At 49.4% G+C, this 19874-nt stretch overlaps 1 protein-coding gene across 2 annotated transcripts; it reads left to right on the forward strand.

The window, feature by feature from the left end:
- The first annotated feature begins 851 nt into the window (after positions 1-851).
- On the forward strand, positions 852-19446 carry znf652 (zinc finger protein 652). Of its 2 annotated transcripts, XM_084448840.1 has the most exons (8): positions 852-948; positions 1086-1144; positions 3353-3445; positions 5871-7391; positions 9856-10003; positions 10789-10904; positions 13752-13896; positions 15684-19446. In XM_084448840.1, the coding sequence occupies exons 4-8, from the start codon at positions 6339-6341 to the stop codon at positions 16298-16300; spliced, it is 2079 nt and encodes a 692-aa protein (XP_084304966.1). In that variant the 5' UTR covers positions 852-948; positions 1086-1144; positions 3353-3445; positions 5871-6338; the 3' UTR covers positions 16301-19446. The 2 variants fall into 2 exon arrangements, with proteins under 2 accessions (XP_084304966.1, XP_084304967.1); XM_084448841.1 differs by lacking the exon at positions 3353-3445.
- The last annotated feature ends 428 nt before the right edge of the window (positions 19447-19874 follow it).

Raw genomic sequence — 19874 nt, forward strand, 5'->3', positions numbered from 1 at the left:
TTCTGTCTGTCTCATTTTGGTCTATAAAGCAAAGCTCAGACCGCGTGATTTTTCATACTATATTTTTCATTTATAGCCACAAGAGGGCGCTGTACGTCGTGAGCTGGACAGTTGACTCAGTGACATATTTTACCTTGTGACCTCCAATGTATAATTTCCTGACATTTGTCATGAATTGTATGAAATTTGCCAGGCTGTTTTTCAAAATTCATACTTGTCTGACTGGTAAGGTCACATTTAGCTGGGTTTCCTGGTTTTTACACAAATAAAGGGCGCTATGATAAACACATCCAGAGTAATGCTGCACTCTATTAAAAGGGACGTTGGGTATTTCAAGCTCACTATAGGAGCCTCTAGTATTCCAAACTCCCACCGTACTCTAACTCTTACCTACCGTGTGTATAAGTTATGTGTTTCTGAGATGGAGGTGAGGAGATACGAGGCAACAGCAATGTAATGGGATGGGATTCAAGGATATTTGGAACTCTAAAACAACCAACGTAGAGCTCGAACCTACGACCCTGAGTATCATGGATGCTCTACCGACTACCTTGCCAAGCCGGGCCAGTTCGATAGACAGAATTGGATTGGGGCACAATTGTGATTTTGATGATTAACCAAATTGTGTAAGCTACAGGTATGCGCGATTTATTCAATGTATTAAACGAAAACGTCCCTTGACCCTTAAGACATTTATATAGCGTCAGATGTGGTTTTATGATCATCGCTAATATTGGGCTGGCCACGAGCGCGCGCTTTGTGTGCCCTGTCTGCTTTGGAGGGGAGACGCGCGCATGCACACCCACCCAGACAGACTGGGACACGCACGCCGCGCGCATGCACACCACCCAGACAGACTGGGACACGGCGGCCTGCCTTCTGCCCGGGATGAGCGGGACAGCAGTGCGCGCGAGACCTTGGCCGGGCCACGTAGCGATGGAACCAGCGGTACGGATCATGCAAGAATGCAAAACATTGGTCGTTACATGGATACAATATTTGCAAACACTTATATAACCGAAACGACAGAATCGTGCATGCAATGTGGGGAGTAGTAACACAAGCTGTTTTTTGTGCGTCTGCAGGAGTCCTGAATCCCTGCAACTCTGATTGCACGGATAAGAAGAGGGCGCTCTCGCCGAAGGTAAGTAACCAGGGCAAGACCTTGCTACAAGTTATTTTCTTTTAAAACACATATTTACAAAAGTGACAGTCACTAACTAGGCAAAAGAAAACAACAGGGTTTAATAAAAAGATGTTTCCACTAATTCGATGACGTCTGACAGTATGATCAAGCTGGTCGCCGTCACTGAGCTGTGCTAGCTTGCTAACGTTAGCTAGCTGATTAGCACAGGCAGGTTTTTGTTCGAGAATAGGTTTTTTTACATTCCTATAAAGTGGATAGATAGCTAAACCATCTACAGAGATTGGAATTATGTACAGTTGATACCAACAGTGCACGGTTGGTGCAGTAAAACGTAATTGTTCAATCTGTGTGACATAGCTAACAACGTTAGGTCAAACAATTGGCTAGCTATTGCGTGCTGAAATCTGGGCGGTTTTGGGTTAAAAAGTGAAAGTCGTTTGGTATTAGGACTTGCCAGCCCGTGCTGTGGTGTAGCTAGCTAGCTAACGATAGCCAAGTAGCTGCGTGAAATTTGCAGGAGCATGCATGCAATCGCTTAGTGTAATGTTATTGCCATTGTAGTTTTTTGGGTAGGTAGCTAGCTTACTAGCTAATGCAATAGCTCTGTTTTCTTCTGCTTTGTTGACATAATCGTGTCCAGTTAACGTTAGCTAAGGGAACAATCTAGGTAGCTGCAAGCTCATATGTACGCGTAGCTTAGCTAACTTACTAGCCAGCTAGAAGTTAGGCAGCCAGACGCTCGGCCTGTCATGACCAACCAATGTTTCCTTTTTGTTTAACCCTTTCTTTACTTTTATGTTTCATGTTGAATGTACCGGCCAAGTGACAAACCATGTAATCGCATTTACAGTATCGCATTTGAAGTTATTTTGTCTTTGGGTAATGTTGGATATCTTACTTGCTTTGGAAATAAGAATGCATTTCATAACTTATAGCTAGCGGCTACCATAGCCCACGGTTGCTATCCCGCTTGGTTAGCTAACATTTTATTTTTAGGCCAAAAATGATTGCACGCAGAGCGAGGTTGCTGAGCCTGATAGCCGGCTATGCAGTGGGAAGGGGCAGAGGAATGCAGGGTAATGTGTCAGCGGTGGTTTAGGCCCATCAGCAGCCTTGCCAACTCTTCAATCTTGCGAAATCTAAAGTCAGCTTTATTTGACCACGATTCCGCACTGTATGTCCTACCAACGTTATTTACAGAGTTGATATCTGCTATCTTGTTAGTAACTTACACGCTAGTTGGCAAAAAGTCATATCAACCAGATATTGCAGGAAACGCTGGGGGGTTCATCTCAATACATCGATGCGTTGTAAAGCCCTTTGTTTTGTTTCTTGTAAGATTAGTAGTAGTAGAAGTAAGTATCTGGACATGTCTGATGACTCAATGTGAGAATACCCGTTTCAATTTAATTTTTTGGTTTCCCAAGAAAAGGTTTGGCTCACGTTTCCTTCACAAAATCAAGAAACTATAACATCAGGTGTATCATTACCATTGAATTATTTGCGCGTCACTGCATCCAACTTTCAGTTAAGGAAAGTGTGCGAGAGAAAATTTATCATTTGGGTAGAGGAAAGAGCAGAGGTCTAGAGAGGTTTCGGTCTAAAGCACGTTGAGCAGCTTCTGTAGCCTGCTGATTACACTGCTGTCTATACGCTTGTAGTTGTAACACAGGCTTTAGGTCCACATGCCTACAGGGCCATACTGCTCCCCTGCTGTGTGCCACACAGCGAGCTGTGTAAGGTCTTATGAGTTTGCCGTGAGGAATGTGAACCCTCATGCGTTTCCCTCAAAGCTGTGAAAGAAAAAGCTCATTAAAGTTCAGACGGAAATGGAGAGAGGATTTGAATGCTTCAGGATAACACAAGGGAAAGGACGAGGTTGGCAGTATTGTCCTTCTTTCTCTCTGTCCATGTTAGTACTTCTTTCCTCCTCTGTCAAGCTAACTCATAGCTTAGTACCATATGCTCAAGGCCTCTTTTTGAAGTCATACCCCAAATTGATTAGGTTTGACCAGTCATAAGCCCAGTGAGGCCAGAATAGAGAAGGTCTGAAATGTATTGTAGAGGAGAAGACTTTGACTTGATTTGGCTGTATCACCAGTGTGTTTCTTATCACTAGTACTTGAAGGCCTTCCAGCTTAAAATAAATGTATCTGAGTGAGCTAACTAAATGACCTTTTTTTTTTTCTCTTTTTTTTCTTCTAGGGAATAAAGTTCATCTTTAACAGCTGCCCAAATTGAAAAACGCGGTCAGAAACGATCAACGTTACACTGAGTTTGACCCCGAAATCTGACAAGGTAATCGCGTAATTGCCACTGATATAATGGAGGCTGTTCTCTTCCTACTTCCCACATCAAAGGATTCGGCTCTTTCAGTGTGAGTGAAAGTCTGAGGTGACTCATCGCGATAGGCGGGTGCAAGATTTTACTAAACAGGGAAAAAACCTCAGCTGCTGTGTGTGTGTGCGCGCGCGTGTGTGTGTGTGCAGGGCTGAAAATTAACACCTGCCACCGGCCAAATGCAGGTAAAATTTCCAATTGGCGACTAGATTTGGGAAGGCTATCTGACAAAAATATATACTTGGCCGGTATATTTTTTCATCTACAGTCCCTTTGGTAGGTGACAGGCACCGTGAGCCAAAAAGTTAATTTTCACCCCTGCGTGTGTGTGAGAGAGAGAGAGAGCGCATGTGAGCGAGATATATAGTCGATGCATAACTCTTATCTATACACACTCCAAAGGGTTCGTCACATTTTGTCTCGACACTACATTCCCCATAGATGTGGCGTGCTTCATGACCAGCTGTTAGAAGTGTCTGAGGCGTTGCTGTCTCACACAGAGACTCTATCTCATCTACATGGACTGACCTGTACGAGATTTTAAAATGTAGGTGAGTTGAGTTGATCTGACCCTGCCTCCACTCCTCAACAGGTTTTAATACTCCCTCTCAGTGTCCGTTTCTTAGAAAGGATCGCGGTGAGCGTGTACAGGAAGTGATGCGATGTCTCTGAGCGCCGGTGTCTTAACACACGCTGTCAAAGTTCACTTATTTGACTCATAAGCTGTGTTCGGAATCGCTCCCTCGTTCCCTCACTCCCTCGTTCCCTCACTCCCTATTCCCTATATAGGGTTCACCATGTAGTGAACTACCTAGGGAACGGAGAAAACGTAGGGTACATGCACTGTTCCCTGCAAATCAAGGTGAATTGTGGGTAATAGATAGTGGACTATATAGGGAACGAAAATTCCGTGGAGAATTCGGACACTGCAAACAAAATTGCTGACGCCCTATATAGTGCACTATATAGTGAATAGGGAGCGATTCCCAACACAGCTATAGTCTAGCCGTGCATAAAGACCCGTTCATATTTATGTGGATTCAGCTGCCCTCCTCCAGTTCAGCAGGTCTGCTAGCGATATCAGAGGAGAGGAGAGTGCAGAAATAAACAAAATGGGAGAGAGAGTTTTTAGCAGTTCAAGAAGGCTCAGGGCGAAGGTATGTGACTGAGATCATCCGCGAGTCGAGAGGATGTTTATTGTTTGCGCCAGAGGAAACGTCTCTCTGCCTCTCCGAACCGTCGCAAGTTGAGAACCCGGCGCCGACGCTGCGACTGCGCCCGAGGTTTGAGGTCGTCGGGGTGTCAAGCCCACACCCGTCATATAGCGACGCGCACGCATAGACGAGCATGCGTTTTGCAGCGTGTACGTTTCGAGGACCTGCAGTCGGTCGCAGCCGACCCCTCCGAGGAAAGCAGGACACACGCGGTGGCCGTGCATGGAGTAGACGCGGACTATGGAAAGTCGCAGATGGACAATTCATTGAAAAGCCAATTCACACAAATGACATGAAATCATTGTCCATATGCAATCACGTCGCCCTTAAATCGCTTGCACGCATGCATTGGAAGATGCAGCGATAGATAACATTGTGCACATTACACCTTAGCACACACACACACACACACACACACATGTACAGTGTGTAGAATACAATTTCCGGTGGTTGCGTTTGCAGTGTGTCCCAGTTCTGTGGTGGAACTTGTATGCCCTGTAACTTCCACCATACTGTAGCTGTTCATTTGAAGATGTGGGTAACGTTTGTAATAGGTGTGAACGTTTGTAATAACGTTTGTAATAGGTGTGAAGCTTTCTAGGACAGTCAGCCACACAGATATTGAGGCCTATTCTAATCTCAAAATAACAGTGGGGTCATATAGTTGGTGACACCACCAGGTTAGTATGTATGCTTATTCTGATGCTGGGAAATCATTATTTTTATATCGGCTATATCAGATGTTTGATTAGTAGTAATTGTTAATATATCGTATTAAAGCCATGGGCTTGAGATTTGATGCTGTTGTGGTGATGTATTGATAAGCGGTTGTGTACTGGATATCAAGAAAAGCCATAATATCAAGTAATCAGGCGAGGATTGATTGTGAAATTAAACTTATATGGAGATTGTCAGATGTGAAAGGGACTCCTAGATTGTGAGGCGGTGCGAGTCTGCTCTGAATTCAGACATCTCTGAAGGATGTGTCTTTGATGCTCACGCTGTGCACCGAAACGCTTGTGGTGAAGCGTATCGTAGCGTTTGGGTTAACGCCGCCTTCCCAAGTCGTAGTTTCACTTCAGAAACACCCAAGAAACGGCAGCGCTTTCTGTGAATTTAACACCCTCCCTTTTTTTTTCCCCATCTCTTATCTTTTAACCCTTTAACAGGGATGGCTGACGAAACGAGGCGTAGAAGGTCTGACCGGAGCTTCGAGACCAGCGCGAAGCCGCCCCTGACCACGTGTTGAGCTTGAAGACCGAAGCAGAAAGCCGATAGCAGCGAGCGCTTTCCCCCGAGCAGAGAAGTGAAACCGAGCAGAGCGTCAGTAGGTTAGCCTCCCGGCCAGACGAAAGCTCTGACAGTCCAGTTTGATAGAAGCCTATGGAACAAAGCTGCAACAGAGTTCTCCTCGCGCTGGTTTACGTCTCTATCGTGGAGAACATGGACGCCCTCTTTGAGTCAGGGTGAACCCTCCCCCCTCTCTCCCCCTCCTTCCCTTCTGAGTGGCGGGAGGGGTGGGGGTCGGTTAGGGTCACCCTGCCCCTCCGTGACATATTTAGCGGGCGAAGCCAGATTGAAAAGTTGCCTCCCCCCCCGTGGTGCGTGAACTAGTACACCCTCCCCCACCCCCCTACATGAAATCCTGCCAGAGCGTCAAGGAAGACGTGTCCGTCCCCAGCCCAGGCAGGATGTCCCAAGAGGACGGACGGAGGACACAGGTGTCCCAGGCGTACTTCCACTCGTCCTCCCCGCCGGATTTGGACCTGGCGGGCAAGCTGTACAAGCGGGAGGGTGGCGGCAAACCGTACTCCGTGCTGGTGGACAACAAGATGGCCGCCAAGGCCGCCGCCACGGGGGAGCAGGCGCTCGGTCAGCTGACCCCGCAGCACGCCGCCTCCCAGCAGCAGTACTACAGAGAGGGGGCGGGGCCGGAGGGGGGCGTGCCAGCGGCCCGGCCGGGCAACGGGGGCACCTCCGAGGACACGGACGTCTCTGAGGAGGACGAGGAAGAGGAGGGCGAGGACGGCGAGGAGGAGGAGGCCTACAAGCGGGAGCAGATCATCGTGGAGGTCAACCTGAACAATCAGACGCTTCACGTGTCCAAGGGGGACAACAAGGCGGCCCCTCCGGTAGACGCCACCGAGAGGCACGGCAGCGAGGACGAGGAGGAGGAGGAGGACGACGACGACGAAGAGGAGGACGAAGAGGAGGATGAAAGTCCCGACGAAGAGGAGGAAGAGGAGGAGGAGGAGGAAGACGAAGAAGAGGAGATGGAGAGCCGAAGGACGAGAGCCAAGAGGGCGCGACGCGGGGCCGCCGGCGCCACGGCCACCAGCCAGCCGCGCCGGAAGAGCCTGCGGACCGCCGCCAACGCCGCCACCGCCGCCGGCATGACGACCAGGGGGCGCCGGAAGCGCGTGGAGCCCCCCAAAAGGAAGCGCCGGTCGGCCAAGACCGGCCCCTCCCCCGCCGCCGGCCCCGCGGCAGGCGGCAAGGGGGACGGCGAGGAGAGGGAGTCGCTGGCGTGCGAGAAGTGCCCGCGCGTCTTCAACACGCGCTGGTACCTGGAGAAGCACATGAACGTCACGCACAGACGCATGCAGATCTGTGACAAGTGCGGCAAGAAGTTTGTCCTGGAGAGCGAGCTGGCCTTGCATCAGCAGACTGACTGTGAGAAGAACATCCAGGTGAGAGACGAGAGAGAGAAGGGGGATTATGGTGCGTTCATTTGTGGTCGGAGCTGGCAAGTCGCAAGTAGCAAAATACCTTCCTCCGACCTGTGTGCATTCGAGCTATAGCGAATGATATGATGATGATATGATATTGACGTCAGCCAGCAACTGGGGGCTGAGAAACATATCCGAATTTGCGACGAGGAACAGCGAGTTCATGCGGCGTTTTATTTAATCATTCCTAGTAGCAAGTCGCAATTTGCCACCTCCCAGTAATAAACGAACGCACCATTATATAGGGTTGCGCATTTCAAGGAATTTAATTAATTGTTAACCTTAACAAACGATAGTCGATTAATTGATAAGAACGTCCATTTCATTACATTTCATGCAACTCCCGTTGAAAACGTCCGTTCCCCCAAAAAAAGTTCTGTTCCATTAACAAGCAATTAATCGAGTAACCAAATCTTACTCGAGTAAATTCTGATCGGCAATTAATCGATAGTCGATTAACTATTAACATCCTAGCAATTGAGTTTTGTACCATACCATGGACATGAACAACCGTGCATCTGAAATGAGGACACAATGCTCGTATTTAAACTAATTTGAACTTGGTACAAATACTATTTGAAGGCCTGAAGCGTTTGCTTTGGTCTGCCTGTAGTGTCACGTGGGTGCAGTTTGCATTTTCATGGAACAACCCATTCATTGGTTCCATTGTATCAGACAAGCAATCAAGCACAGATAAGTGGTTGAAATGATTTAGTATTTGGACCCAGGTCTGCTCAATTGTGACTGCAGAGAGCAGGTTCATTAGGCTTAATGGAAGTACGTCCGGAGATTGACATCGAGGAAGGCCTGGGACTGTGAGGGATGTTCTCTCCAGCAGAGGGAGCCAGAGCACCAGAGCACAGGGGTCTGTGGGAGCACCATCTGCACCTGCTGCTCCAGGCCCAGTCCAGAGTCTAGAGCAGGCATTCCCAAACTGTGAGGCGGACCTCCCCTGGGGGGCCCCAAAGAAATTCAGGGGAGGCGCGGAGGGATGGTTAGAAAAAAACAGAAGGAAAAACATGTTTTTGTTTTTTTTGAAATGTCTATGGTTTTTATGAATGAAACGTGATTTAAAAGGTCAGAAGATTTAAATAAATAATGGGAGAGATGTATACTAAATGTGTGGATAGTGCAGAGAGAGCCTCCCCCCGCAGGCATGAATGTATTGTGGGAAAATGTCATAACGTTAACTAGCAACAGGTGCCACCGAGCTAACTTAGCTGTGTAACGTTATGGGCTAGCTGACGCTGCCTTGCAAAATGGACAAATTTGGGGGGGTTGGGGGGGCGCGGGTGTGTCACTGTTTTCAGAGGGGAGGCCCACATTGATGGAGTTTGGGAACCCATGGTCTAGAGTATTACATCTCAACCACCGTATTTGTCAGCCCTCTGAGGAACTGTGGATTTTTGACTCGAAGTAACAGACGTTAGCTTTATGCTGTCACCATCAGTGGGTCAACATTAGAGATGTAACGGTATGAAAATTTAATATCACAATTATAGTGACCGATATTTTCACGGTTATCAGTATTATCGCGGTATTGTTAAAATGTGCTGAAAATGTTCAAAATCTACTGATACACACAAATAATTTAACCAAATTTTATGTTGAAAACCACAAATAAAACAGTAAAATTAACAACATTATGCACTTTATTTGCATTAAAATAATGCGTCTTAGGGCGCTTTCACACCTAAAGGTCTAGACCAAGGTCCGAACCAGAATCCCGTTTAGCGCTTTCACATTTGTTATTTTTTATTGATTAGTTCCATAACTTACGCTTTCACACCAGCGGACCAAAGGATTTTTGGTGGCAGACCTACATTATGTCGTCATCGCTTGCATGGGGGTGCGTCTCCCTATACTTGACCCTGATTGGTTTGTGGATGCACATGCGTCTGTTTGATCCGAAAGTGCGAACCTTTGATTTCACATTAGGCAGCAGCGAACCTTGGTTCGAGCCAAGACCACCTCTTGAGGTCGGACCAAAGACCGAGAACTACAGCTAAAAAAAAAAAAACAGGTTTTAGTAACACTAACCGAATCGACATTGAATCTAATCGAATTGAATCGTGATAATCGATTCTGAACCTTGTGAATCGGAATCTAATCGATTCTTGAAATTCGACTCGATACCCAGCCCTATTCACCCCTGTCAATTTGGTTCGGATCAAACTGGAAAGTCTGAAAGTTCGGACTAAACAACGTAGGTGTGAAAGGGTCCTTAGTGACCGTTTCTAACTCTGATGCTGGACAGTAATCAAACACGGTTTTAATGAAAATTAATCACAATTAACTAAATTGAATTTTATCCCGATTTATCATTATCCTTACATCATCGCTACATCCTTAGTCAACATTATAAATATGTTTACTCGTTTGTTTCTTAGTGTGTGTGTGTGTGTGCATTCGTTTGTTCCACCAGTGCGTCTCCTGCAGCAAGTCCTTCAAGAAGCTTTGGTCGCTGCACGAGCACATTAAGATCGTGCACGGCTACGCAGAGAAGAAGTTTGCCTGCGAGATCTGCGAGAAGAAGTTTTACACCATGGCCCATGTCCGCAAGCACATGGTCGGTAGGTGGAGCCCGGTTTGACACTTCCTGCTCTACCTGTTAGTTCTGACAGGAGCGCACAGGCCTCCGAACATCATCCCTCTTCCTGTCTGGCGCATACTGAGCTACTGTTCTTCCAGAATATCTATCAATGCTATTTTAGTCGCCAACTTTCGGCTGACTTTGTTTCCTACCATTCATACCCCCCCCCCCCTCCTCTCTCTGTCCCTTTCTCTCTCTCTCTCTCTCTCTCTCTGTATGTATCTCTCTTTCTCTCTCTTTCTTTCTCTCTCTCTCTCTCTCTGTATCTCTCTGTCTCTTATCTCTCTCTCTGTCTTTCTCTGTCTAACTCTATCTGTATCTCTCTCTGTCTCTATCTCTCTGTATGTATCTCTGTTTCTTTCTCTGTCTCTCTCTCTCTCTCTCTCTCTCTCTCCTGCCCTCCTCTCTCTCTCTCCCCCCCACCCTCCTTTCTCTCTCTCTCTCTCTCTCCCCCCCGCCCTCCTCTCTCTCTCTCTCTCTCTCTCTCATTCTCTCTCTATGTCCCTCTCTCTCACCCCCACCCTCCTCTCTCTCTCTCTCTCTCTCTCTCTCTCTCTCATTCTCTCTCTCTCTTTTTCTCATTCTCTCTCTGTCTCTCTCTCTAGCCCATACTAAGGACATGCCGTTCTCTCATTCTCTCTCTGTCTCTCTCTCTAGCCCATACTAAGGACATGCCGTTCTCTCATTCTCTCTCTCTGTCTCTCTCTCTAGCCCATACTAAGGACATGCCGTTCTCTCATTCTCTCTCTATGTCTCTCTCTCTAGCCCATACTAAGGACATGCCGTTCACCTGTGAGACGTGTGGCAAGTCTTTTAAGCGCAGTATGTCCCTGAAGGTGCACTCTCTACAACACTCTGGAGAGAAGCCCTTCCGCTGTGAGGTGAGACACACACACGCACACACACACACCACACACACAGCCCTCCCTCCACACACACCCCCCCCACACACACACACACACGCACCACACACACAGCCCTCCCTCCACACACACACCCCCCCCCCCCCCCCCACACACACACACACACACACACACACACACACCACACACACAGCCCTCCCTCCAACACTCTGGAGAGAAGCCCTTCCGCTGTGAGGTGAGACACACACACACACACACCACACACACACAGCCCTCCCTCCACACACACACACCCACCCCCCCCCCACACACACACACCACACACATAGCCCTCCCTCCACACACACACACCCACCCCCCCCACACACACACACACACACACACACCACACACACAGCCCTCCCTCCAACACTCTGGAGAGAAGCCCTTCCGCTGTGAGGTGAGACACACACACACACACCACACACACACACACCACACACACACAGCCCTCCCTCCACACACCACACACACAGCCCTCCCTCCACACACACACACACACACAGCCCTCCCTCCAACACTCTGGAGAGAAGCCCTTCCGCTGTGAGGTGAGACACACACACACACACAGTCCTCCCTCCACACACACACACACCACACATACACACACACACACCACACATACAGCCCTCCCTCCACACACACACACAGCCCTCCCTCCAACACTCTGTAGAGAAGCCCTTCCGCTGTGAGGTGAGACATACACACACACCCTACACACACACACACACACACACACACCCCACACACACACATACACACACAGCCCTCCCTCCAACACTCTGGAGAGAAGCCCTTCCGCTGTTAGGTGAGACACACACACACACACACCACACACACACACACACACAGAAGATGCTGTGCCCTCACTCGCACAAATATCATCGAATCAACGTGTTTGTTCAATAAGGACAGTTGACATTTATTTGCATTCAGAATAGAGCAAGTACTCTTGCGAATACATTCATTTCTTTGTATTGAGTTGTGTATTTAGACTAGACAAGTACAGCTTGTGTTCCGAGGTTTGAGACTGCCCCAAAATAGCCAGTTGTATTTAACCCAGGGACACTTGCGTCCCTGTCCACATGGCTAAACTGTCGCCCACATATTGTGGGAGCAAACGCAGGCCACCGCGTCACACATCAGCAGGGCGAACACACAGTGATCCCATGGAACTGGGATGAAGGCAGACTGAAACAACGTTGTTTTAAACTGGCCTCTTTTTTTCCACCTGTTTTTCCAGGTTTATTTGTGTGAAACATCAGTGTCCCTCACCAGTGTTTGCAGTTTACAGACCAGTATTAGACCAGAACTAGGCCAGTATTAGGCCAGTACTAGGCCAGTACTAGACCAGTACTACTAGGCCAGTACTAGACCAGTACTACTAGGCCAGTACTAGACCAGTACTACTAGGCCAGCACTAGACCAGGACTAGACCAGGACTAGACCAGGACTAGGCCAGGACTAGACCAGGACTAGGCCAGGACTAGGCCAGTACTAGACCAGTACTACTATACCAGTACTAGACCAGTATTAGACCAGGACTAGGCCAGTGATAGACCAGGACTAAGCCAGTACTAGACCAGAACTAGTCCAGTACTAGACCAGTACTACTAGACCAGTATTAGGCCAGTATTAGGCCAGTACTAGACCAGAACTAGACCAGAACTAGACCAGAACTAGACCAGAACTAGACCATTACTACTAGGCCAGTACTAGACCAGTATTAGGCCAGTACTAGACCAGTATTAGGCCAGTAAGAGACCAGTACTAGACCAGTATTAGGCCAGTACTAGATCAGTACTACTAGGCCAGTACTAGACCAGTACTAGACCAGTATTAGACCAGTATTAGACCAGTACTACTAGGCCAGTACTAGACCAGTACTACTAGGCCAGTACTAGACCAGTACTAGACCAGTACTAGACTAGTATTAGACCAGTATTAGACCAGTACTAGACCAGTACTACTAGGCCAGTACTAGACCAGTACTACTAGGCCAGTACTAGACCAGTACTACTAGGCCAGCACTAGACCAGGACTTGACCAGGACTAGGCCAGGACTAGACCAGGACTAGACCAGGACTAGGCCAGTACTAGACCAGTACTACTATACCAGTACTAGACCAGTATTAGACCAGGACTAGGCCAGTGATAGACCAGGACTAAGCCAGTACTAGACCAGAACTAGTCCAGTACTAGACCAGTACTACTAGACCAGTACTAGGCCAGTACTAGACCAGTACTACTAGGCCAGGACTAGACCAGGACTAGGCCAGTACTAGACCAGTACTACTAGGCCAGTACTAGACCAGTTCTAGGCCAGTACTAGACCAGTACTACTATACCAGTACTAGACCAGTACTAGACCAGAACTAGTCCAGTACTAGACCAGTACTACTAGACCAGTTCTAGGCCAGTACTAGACCAGTACTACTAGGCCAGTACTAGACCAGTTCTAGACCAGTACTAGACCAGTACTAGGCCAGTACTAGGCCAGGCTCTCCCCCGGTTGCCCCCCACCCCGGGCCTCCTCGTGGCAGACCACATAACCGGAGGGTGGGCTGGCCGCTAGACAGGGAACATGCGTCTGGGTGGGTGGGGCCGCCGCACGGGACGATTTAAATGATCTTCCCTAGCATGTGATTACGCTCTCATGAAAGACTAGCGGAGACACGGGGCTTCAGAGCACTCGTTTCCTCCGGCGTTCTGCAAGGAGAACCTAGGCTGCCGTGTTCCACGGGCGGCGGGGGTGAGGAATGTGTTCTCCGGTCAGTCCCGGTGGAACGCGGTCTCACTTTGTCTCCCGTGTTCCCCCGTGTGTAGAACTGTGACGAGCGGTTCCAGTACAAGTACCAGCTACGGTCTCACATGAGCATCCACATCGGACACAAGCAGTTCATGTGCCAGTGGTGCGGCAAGGACTTCAACATGAAGCAGTACTTCGACGAGCACATGAAAACACACACAGGTGAGACTACTACCCCCTCCCCCTCTCCCCCATCACATCACTAGGGTTTATTTGGGTTTGTTGTCGTTCCTTTCTGTCAGAAATACCCCCCCAGTCCAAAGCCACGGAAAGAGTTCGGGTCTGTTTTAGCTCCTAGTCAGCTAGTCTCTGCGCACGAGAACATAAGTAGGACGTCTCGTGATGAGGGGGTGCAGCGCTGGCAGCGGGAGGAGAGAGACCGCGCCCAGGCTCCCAAATAAGAGGGCGGAGAAACATCAAACACGGGGCGCTGCCCGCCGTGCGGTTTAACGACTACCCAGACACATGCTCGGCTACGTCCCTCCGCCTTTCCTCCCCGCCATTCTCCTCTCGCCGAAGCTAAACAGCGCCGGGGAGCCGTCTGCCTAGAGTGGGCGGATTCCCGGCGGCCATGGCGGTTCTATTCGGAAGGTGTAATTATTCTACCCCCTCTCTCTCTCTCCTCCCTGCCCACACTGACCGATTTAGCCTTCTGGGAGGGCACACCCAGCGGCGCCCTGTAATACACGCACACACACGCACACACACCCGTGCGGCCGCCACACACACATACTCGCACTCGCCCTCTTTTTCTCGCTCTCCTGAAGTTGGAGCTTTTTCCAAAAACAAAACCGCGTTCACCGAAGGCCACCGATTGATGTCGGACATTCAGCTCCACGCCGCAATAGATGGTTCTAGAGGAGCTCCGCACTAAACACGGGAGCGCGGGAGTGTTCAGAGAGCTCCTCCGCTGACTGGAGTGGGCGCGTTGACGGGCGCCAGGCGGCAGGGACTCTGATTGGCTCCCGCCAGAGAGGGGGTTAACGAGAGCGGCGCTCCGCTAGAGATCCGCTGTTCGTTTTCACATCCCCTCTCGTTCTGCCGCGCTCCGCCAGCGCCTGGCGCTGAGTGGGGGGGTCGACAGCGGAGACCCCCTCGCACGAGAGAGGAAGCCATTAGCGCTTTCGATAGCCGGGTAACCGCCGCTCGGCGGGAGGGAGATTGTTTTTCGAGCAAAGGCGCCAGCGTCCTCTTATGCGTTCGAGAGCTTTCGTCAGCGCGGTCGTTAGAGAGCTCCGCCAGGTGGTGCGTCACATACTGCGCCACGGCGACCGAATTAAAAGATCTGTCTCGCGCCAATTACACGTCTTTGTGTCGACACCGAATCAGCTCATCTCTCCTCTCTTGTGTCCTGTGCCCGCCTCCATCCATCCCTCCCTCCCTCCATCTCTCCCTCCATCCATCCTTCCCTCCATCCCTCCCTCCATACCTCCATCCCTCCATCTCTCCCTCCATCCCTCCATCTCTCCCTCCATCCCTCCCTCCATACCTCCATCTCTCCCTCCATCCCTCCCTCCATCCCTCCCTCCATCCATCCATCCCTTCATCCCTTCCTCCATCCCTCCATCCCTTGCTCCATCTCTTCCTCCATCCCTCCCTCCCTTCCTCCATCCCTCCCTCCCTTCCTCCATCCTTCCCTCCCGCCACCCCTCCCTCCATCCCTCCCTTCCTTCCTCCATCCCTCCCTTCCTTCCTCCCTCCCTCCATCCCTCCCTCCCTCCCTCCCTCCCTCCCTCCCTCCCTTCCTCCATCCCTCCCTCCCTTCCTCCATCCCTCCCTTCCCTCCCTCCCTTCCTCCCTCCCTCCATCCATCCATCCCTTCCTCCCTCCCTCCCTCCCTCCCTCCCTCCCTCCATCCCTCCCTTCCTCCATCCATCCCTCCCTCCCTCCCTCCCTCCCTCCATCCCTCCCTTCCTCCATCCATCCATCCCTCCCTCCATCCCCTGCAGGAGAGAAGCCGTTCATCTGTGAGATCTGCGGGAAGAGTTTCACCAGCCGGCCCAACATGAAGCGCCACCGCCGCACCCACACGGGCGAGAAGCCGTACCCCTGCGAGGTATGCGGTCAGCGCTTCCGCTTCTCCAACATGCTGAAGGCCCACAAGGAGAAGTGCTTCCGGGTCACCAGCCCCGTGTCACTGCAGTCCGCCGGCCTCCCCCTCCCCCTGCACCTCACCGCCAACGCCTCCTCCTCCTCCAGGCCCGGCCTCGTCCCCCAAACCGCCGTGGCCCCCGCCCCCTCCGCCCCGCTGGGCCTCGGCCCGGCAGGGGGGGCCCTCCCGCCCCCGCGCGGACCGGCGGGCCACGTCTTCTCCCACCTGCACCTGCACTCGCCGCCGCCGCCACCCCCCCCTCACCACCACCCCCAGCAGCACCACGGGGCCCAGCACCACCCCGGGGCCCTGCCCCCCCACCACCACCTGTCGGTGCAGCCCGTCGCCCACCTGCCCCCGCCCCCCGCCCTCTTCAAGAGCGAGCCCCTCAACCACTGCGGGCACGAGGACAGCGGCTACCTACGTCACATGGCCCCCCCCGACAAAGGCCCCGGAGCCCCTCAGCACCACTGAACCCTTAGCGCGGCCCGTTCGCCGTCTGGCTCCACGTGCCACGCCCCCATCTTGACCTCCGACCTCACCCCCCTGCCCCCCCACGCCTCAGCCTTCTACCTGGACTGCAGATGTAGAGGGCCTCTTCAAGAACTGACGTGGATAAACCAAGCGCATAACACAAACCTGTGTGTGTGTGTGTGTGTGTGTGTGTGTGTGTGTGTGTGTGTGTGTGTGTGTGTGTGTGTGTGTGTGTGTGTGTGTGTGTGTGTGTGTGTGTGTGTGCGTGCGTGCGTGTGTGTGACAGACATGGACTGCTACACCCTCAGTATACACTTAAGATGAGTGTGTGACCCACTTAAGAGAACCCAGTCAAACTGACACAGGTTTTACAACCTCTTGCTAGTATCTTTTCATGAAATGAAACCACATTCGTAGTCAACTGGCATAAGATTATGTATTTGTAGAGAACCTGCCGCCTCTGGTAAGATATATGTATAATGTGGGTTTTTCCCTCCGTGCGTTCATACGTGTTTGTGTACAGTATGTCTTTTGACGGCTGCTGCTGTTATTTCTCAATGACTGTATAATCCAGGTTAGTGGATCAGAACAGGATCCATCTCATCATCTTCACCCCTTCTCATGTTTCTCACTTGACTGGACAACAGCTGAACAGGGATCAGATGTTAGTACTAGTGAGGTCATTTGGTGTGTCTTGTCCGCTCCCAGTTTCAAAGTAGGACACTGGGCCCTCGTGATTGTTTTAAGGTCCTCACTGACATTGGGCCTCCTCCTGCCCCAACAGGCATTCCTCCCTACAGCAGTAAGGTGAGGGCAAAGGTCACAGGTCACACATTGCAGGCAGGTTTTTCTCCTTCGGAGGAAGTCATGATTAATTATGGTGTGCTGTGCTGCAGAGACTAATTTGATGTTTAATGGGTGCTTTCCATTCTATCAGTACTAGCCGACATATAATTCTTAAATTCTATTTTCATATTAGGTTCCTCAAGTGTTTTTTAGTGGGTTGCAGGTGTGGTTAGCTTGATTTCATGGCATTGGCTCTGAAAAGAAGTGGACAGGATTTTTTTTGTACATGAACATGTACATGAACAATCAGGTGAAGGAGTGCGCCCAAGTACACACACTCACACACAAACACACATAATTATTAGTCTGGCTATACCTTGACTTTGACTGCTTCGTCAAGGGATTGTTTTCTTGTCAGGGTAGAGTTAAATACTGCCACTGTGTGATGGGTCGGATGCACTTTGACCTTTCTTGGACACCACCTCTTCCACTGCTGCTGCCGGGATCATACGGGTTACTCTGGAAAAGGTCATTTAACACAACAAACAGTACAGTAGTTCAGACTTTCTCACCACAATTCTAAACCGAATATAACGTGTTTTTTATTTTTTAAATCCAGCCTGCTTTTATTCTACTGTGTGGTGTGGAGCGGGACACTTACAAAACCGGACACTTTACGCATACTTTTTATCCACTTATCACAAACTCGGGCAAACAAAGATGAATCAAAAACCTGTTGAATGTTACCTACATGTTGTATCGGGCATCTGTTCTGTTCAATCTCTTCAGTTACACCTTCTGGAACTTTCCGGACTGGTGAATGGTTCCCATGACAGCCATAGGAAACGCTGATGGCTATGTAATTCTAACACACTTACATTTCTTGTATAGATATACGTACATTTACGCAAGTTGTCGAAAGAAATCACATTTGTAAATGTAGTATTTTTTTGCGTTGTATGAATGTACTGTTGTGTGGTATTCTGACAGACATGGAAGAAAAGACTAGTAAGTATTCTTGATGGATTGTTGAGGGGGTTGTTGCTCCCTCCCTCGCGCAGTGTGGGACTTATCAGTATAGAGTGTCTAGGAATGACATTGAGCCTTGTTCCGTGTGTGTGTGTGTGTGTGTGTGTGTGTGTGTGTGTGTGTGTGTGTGTGTGTGTGTGTGTGTGTGTGTGTGTGTGTGTGTGTGTGTGTGTGTGTGTGTGTGTGTGTGTGTGTGTGTGTGTGTGTGAGAGAGAGAGAGAGATTGAGAGAGAGAGATTGTCAGGAAGCCCTCTGGTGCTCTTGCGTATCAAAAGCTGCTTTTAAGTGATCTGGCCCAGTAAGTGTGATATATGGGGATTCTAGAGATGGATGGTAATAGCAGTAACTATATCTTCAGCACGTCCCACTCGCACCGTGAGGGCATTCGGTCCTTGAGTGGTTCAACACAGCGTAGGCCCAGAAATCCTTCCAGCGTTGCGCGCTACAAACGCTGCGGGTCCAACCCTGTATCGGCTTAACAAGTCGGCCTCCAGATCACTACCGTGCTTGGAATGTCTCCGTACGAGTCTTTTTTCTTTTTATTAAGCCACGTTATTTTAGAAAGCCTTTTGATTTGTGTGTATCCTCTGCACTTTACTGCTGCGTGAGCGAGGCGCAGTGAAGAGAGGGACTGGGTGCATTGTGGGTAGTGAGGTTTCGGCTGCATGGAAGCTGTGGTGGTGATTGATTTGGCGAGTGTCTGTTTGGAAGCAAGGAGAAGGAGGAGAATCTCGATGGGGCGGGTAGTGTCGAGGGGACCATGGCATAAGAAGGACATTTTTTATTTGTTCATATTTGTTTTGTTTTCTCTAAAGATATATAATTTACTTTTGCTCTAATATGGACCCCAAAGAGCGCTAAATGTTCCTCTTGCTTTGGTGATTTTACACTAACCCCATCCCTCCTAGTTTCATCTGAAATACATTCTTCTATTGGTTGGTTTTGCTCATATGGAGTTATATTTGTTTTGTACCGTTTTCTCTTTCAATTTACCGGATGATTCTCCTCCTCCTTTTTTGTTGTATAGAATGCACTTTCTACTAAAATCTTGCTAGTTAAGGAAAATAACATTGTATATTCTTTAAAGATGTTTAAAAAAAATCAATATACTTTTTTCCCCCTTGTATTTTTAACCACTTAATGTAGCATTGTGTATTTTATTATTGTGAGTATCTGGTACAATATTGTGCAGCTTTATAATGTCTTGGGTTGTCCTCGTTTTTTTTTTTTGTATGTTTGTTTCTGGAGTTTAAGGAAAAGGAGTGGAAATGTTGGGCCTTTTTGATAATGTACATTTAACAGACTCAGCTAACTTTCAGAAGTAAAAACAAGTAGCCATGATTATCACATACTGGCGTACTGTTGTGTGTGATCAAGTAATCAATCACCAGTGAAGGTGATCAAGATTTGGCCCCATGTTGTTGGAAACAACATGTGGGATTCAGTAGGATTTATTCAAATTTCCATGCCAAGCAATGCCACCATGACTAATCCTCCCACACCACCCAATCTGCTACCAAGATGTAATCCCAGGTGGTTGTATTAACTGCATGGGTTTATTTCACAGTGTTCTGGGGTATTTGGATTACAAAGTAGGTATGTTCTTTCAACCCTCGCCTGTGCAAATGCCCCCGGACGCCTTGAGCTGGAATTCCTGATTTCTCTTCTCTGCTGCCACCCTAGTCTTTGGATCCAGTGGCGTGTTGGGTTCATCAACGCAGGCTCAGCTGAGGGCTGTTGATCTTTGGGAGATTTTGTA

This window comes from Borostomias antarcticus, assembly GCF_949987555.1.
Source record: "Borostomias antarcticus genome assembly, chromosome: 14".
Classification (NCBI taxonomy): domain Eukaryota; kingdom Metazoa; phylum Chordata; class Actinopteri; order Stomiiformes; family Stomiidae; genus Borostomias; species Borostomias antarcticus.

Excerpts from the sequence above, each read along its gene's own strand:
- znf652 (XM_084448840.1), top strand. The coding sequence starts at position 6,339 with ATGAAATCCTGCCAGAGCGTCAAGGAAGACGTGTCCGTCCCCAGCCCA. Across the intron at positions 7,392-9,855 it reads ACTGTGAGAAGAACATCCAG|TGCGTCTCCTGCAGCAAGTC; the intron begins GTGAGAGACGAG and ends TTGTTCCACCAG. Across the intron at positions 10,004-10,788 it reads TGTCCGCAAGCACATGGTCG|CCCATACTAAGGACATGCCG; the intron begins GTAGGTGGAGCC and ends CTCTCTCTCTAG.